At 41.4% G+C, this 3,798-nt stretch overlaps 1 protein-coding gene across 1 annotated transcript in view; it reads left to right on the top strand.

Annotated features, from left to right (window-relative positions):
* The window catches only part of syne1 (spectrin repeat containing, nuclear envelope 1), a 172,957-nt gene that overhangs the window by 64,660 nt on the left and 104,499 nt on the right, over window positions 1–3,798 (top strand). Inside the window, exons 48-53 of the mRNA XM_015395967.1 lie at window positions 1,463–1,575; window positions 1,653–1,858; window positions 1,942–2,091; window positions 2,217–2,508; window positions 2,600–2,772; window positions 3,377–3,686. Of these exons, the coding sequence (XP_015251453.1) occupies window positions 1,463–1,575; window positions 1,653–1,858; window positions 1,942–2,091; window positions 2,217–2,508; window positions 2,600–2,772; window positions 3,377–3,686 (1,244 nt within the window). The remainder of the gene's footprint in view (window positions 1–1,462; window positions 1,576–1,652; window positions 1,859–1,941; window positions 2,092–2,216; window positions 2,509–2,599; window positions 2,773–3,376; window positions 3,687–3,798) is intronic.

Below are 3,798 nucleotides of genomic sequence, written 5' to 3'. Positions count from 1 at the left end.
GGTTATCGGCTACATGAGTTTTAAAATATCGGCATATTGGATATCGGCCAAAATCCCAATATCGTGCATCCCTAGGATTAAGACAATATTTTCAGCCTTAGGTTATCAGATTTTATTATTGCTGCACAAACAATGAAATAAAGATATGTATTTTGATCACCATTCCTGTATCATCACGGTGTGCTGTAATTTAATTTTGCAGCATTTAAATAATAGAGCTAAATCTGTTGCTGTCATAATGGGTTTAAGTGATCTGACCCACAGGCAGAGAACCACTTAGAGACCAAGGGAAAAAGTTTAACAGGTTTATTGAATGTTGATGAAAAAAAGAATTAGGAGCTGGAACTCGGTGGACTGGTGAACCGAAACCAGAAAGTCTGAAGGAGAGGTCAAAGTGAACAGTTCAGGGACTGTAGAAAAATTGACTGAGGCTTGAATATAGCTGAGGAGAAACTCACGTTTGAGGGGGCTCTTGTTAATCCTTGAATCCAGTTTATGGGGAATTAATCCAGAAGAGAGGGGAACTCGTTGGAGAGCGGATAGGTAGACATATGTTGGACCCAGAGGAGTAAAGGAGCGGAGTGTCAATTGGTTTTCCAATTCCAATCTAGTTTTCCAAAGAGGACTTGAACAGATCATGTGGAGGTTTGCCCCTGCTCAGTGTGTACTCAGTAATCCTTCCAGGGGGAGAAGGTCCAGGTTATCCAGAAACACAGGAAAGGCTTCCTGCAGAAGAGCAAAGACAAAAACAAGATTAGACTCACAGAAACAAAGCTTCGGTTAGACTCTGCTAATCTCAGCTGGGCTAGAGTTCCCAACACTGGCAAACACTCTGGCGTCGAGGTAGTGGCAGCCCGCTGCTCAAATACTCCTCCGGTAATGATGGAGCCGGTGTGCAGGTAGGCCCAACGAGAAACAGGGAACCACCTGGTGGCGGAGAGAGAAAAAACACAAAAACAACCCACGCAAACTGGATTCCTAAATATCAGGACTAAGATGTATTCTAAATTTTGAAAGAAAAGGTAAATACTTGTTTTGTTATGAAAATTAAAATACTAAAAGTAAAGTAGAAATTATTCTAAAGAATAAACTTTTTAGCTTAATTAAACAAGTAATTGATGTAACAGGTCTTTGCTCCAGTGTTGTTTTGTTTAAATAGTTTAAACAAAACACAACAGCTTTATTTTCAGATTTCAATGATTTTTGTCATCGAGACCTTTGTTTTTTTTCTGCAACAAAAAGTTTCCTCTTCGATTTATTCTCCTTTAAATGACACAAGTACTACAAGCTAAGGAGGGGACTATCTGTCTGCCAGCATTTGTGCCTTACCTAAAACACTCTGGCTGTATTTAACACTGGGTCTAATTCGAAGCTAATTCTTTATAGACTTCCAAATGAGGTGTAAATGTTTTGTTTGAGTGTATTCGAGGAGGAAAATGTCTGTTTTCATTTTTATCTTCAGATCTTGTCCAGGAGTTCCATCAGTGGCTTTCAGAGCAAAGAGAGATTGTTAAAGAATGCTCTGACCGATCTGGAGACACTCAAATTGTGGAACGTAAACTGCAAAAAATCAAGGTGATTGTTTATTTACTCCTTGAAAGTTAAATGGGCACAGGAAAATGAGAGTTAGACTGACGTGCTCTATCCCTCAGGGCGCAATGGACCGGGTGGAAGAAGGAGAGATACGACTTAAGCAAGTCTGTGAGGAAGGAGAGAAACTTCTTCTTCATCTACCAAAAGCCAGTGCTGGGCAAGTCCAGCAACACCTTTCATCCATCCAGCAAGACTGGGACAGCTTTGTAGAGCAGTGCAAGCAGAACCAGCAGATCCTTGAGGACAGTGCGTCCCTCATGAAAGGGTAACAGACTTAAATGAACTAGGTATATAACTCTGTTGGTGAATCAACCATTTTTTAAAGCCAGATCATTACAACCTCTATAGGTTTGAGGGTCGCCTCAAGAAGCTGAAGTGTTGGTTGGAAAACATGGAAAGCAGAATGGCTACAGATCTACTTGAAGCCAAACAGCGCGGTTCTGAAAGAGCTTTGACTGAGCAAGTGGAGGAATACCAGCAGGAAGTGCTTAAAGAAAGGTGTTTAAGTTGTTTATATTTAAGGAAATGAAAGAAATCAATATTGTCTAAGCTGTAATGTATGTGTGTCATGATGTCATCAATCCTAAAGATTCCCCCTCTAATCATTTCCAAATTTAACATAGGGATTCATTTGAGCGTCTCTGTCAGGAGGGACAGGCTCTAAACGAAGGCGGACGAGGGGATGGCAGCGAGACCAGAGTCTCAGCTCAGCTGCAGTCCCAGCACCAGGCTTTGTTAAGGTGTGTTAGGGAGAGGCTGCGTAGCTGCCAGCTCACTTTACAGGAACAACAAGCCTTTGAAGAGACTCTGCAGACCACCTGGCTCTGGCTTAATGGGGTGCAGGAGCGTCTGGCTTCTCTTAACAGCACTGTTGGCAATAAAGAAACTCTAGAAAAAAGACTCGGTCTCGTACAGGTCAGTAAGCAAAGCAACGCGCTATTGTTTAATTTATCATTTTTGAAAGGCTGTGCTGTCGGATGACAGTTGTTTCCCCATCTTTCCTCAGGATATCCTGCTAATGAAGGGAGAGGGTGAGGTGAAACTCAACATGACAGTTGGAAAAGGAGAACAGGTTTTAAAACACAGTAGGATTGAGGAGCAGGAGACCATATCTTCACAGCTGCAGAACCTGAAGGATGCATGGGCCAACATGCTAATGACTGCAATGAGCTGCCACAGGTATGAAGAAGTCCTTCTGTTGTTATGATGAGAGAAGTTTTACAGAAGACTGCGATCGGTAAAAGAATCGCTGTGTATCCTTGAACCTTTTTCTTTTTGACACTTTAAGACACAAATTTTAGTTTATTTTATTAAGGTTAATTAAATGGCCCACTATGAAGTTCTATATCATTAAAGCTATAAAAGCAACTTTTTTTTGTTTCTTTACAACTAATAATTTGAAGTGTGTCATACACACATAGTCCTAGAAATACAGGAAAGGTTACTATAGAATGGGTCAGATTAGAATATATTTGGATGTTAGGATTGCATACAGCAGTTAAAAACTTAAATCCAATTAAAAGTTGGTGGCAGGACTTGAAAGCTTAACGCATTTGCTAAACTTATGCAGAACTAGAGAAGAAGAATTAGCATCAGTAACAGCATGAATTGTGTTATAACTGCAGATGAGGGGGACCTTCTACTCTTTATTGGTCTGCCAAGTTTAAAATGCATTGAAGTTGGTGGCTCGAATAGCTTTTAATACTTTTGCAAAACATTGCATTATGTATTTGTTTATCTTTAAGCACTACTACATTAGTTAACAAATCATAATTATTCATAGTCGACTGGAGTGGACGGTGACCCAGTGGACCTCATTTCAAGAAAATAAAAGCCAGCTGCAGCAGTGGATGGAGTCGGTTGAACAGGAGGTTGGGATGGTTCAGCCTCAGCAACCGGGCCTCAAAGAGAAGAGTGCCTTACTTGATCGGCTACGGGCCATCCAAGCTGATGTGGACACTCATGCGACGGCTTTGTCACACCTAAGTGAGAAAGCCGTGGAGATGCATGAAAAAACTGGTGACCAAACATTTGGACCGGAGTCAAGGGCGGAGCTCAACGCTCACTTCACTGATCTATCAGCTGTCATCAAGGTAATCTAGATTCAGATCTGTGAAAAGCAGTGATTCTAGACAGTTGACCTGTTTTTCTTGGGAGTGTCTCCAGTCTCACACTGACCTATGCTTAAGCCCCGTCCACACGAAG

The sequence above is a fragment of the Cyprinodon variegatus genome, unplaced genomic scaffold, assembly GCF_000732505.1.
Source record: "Cyprinodon variegatus isolate N-32 unplaced genomic scaffold, C_variegatus-1.0 Scaffold770, whole genome shotgun sequence".
In the NCBI taxonomy this organism is placed as follows: Eukaryota; Metazoa; Chordata; class Actinopteri; order Cyprinodontiformes; family Cyprinodontidae; genus Cyprinodon; species Cyprinodon variegatus.
The sequence above is the reverse complement of the archived record's forward strand: the minus strand, read 5'-3'. Positions and strand labels throughout refer to the sequence as shown.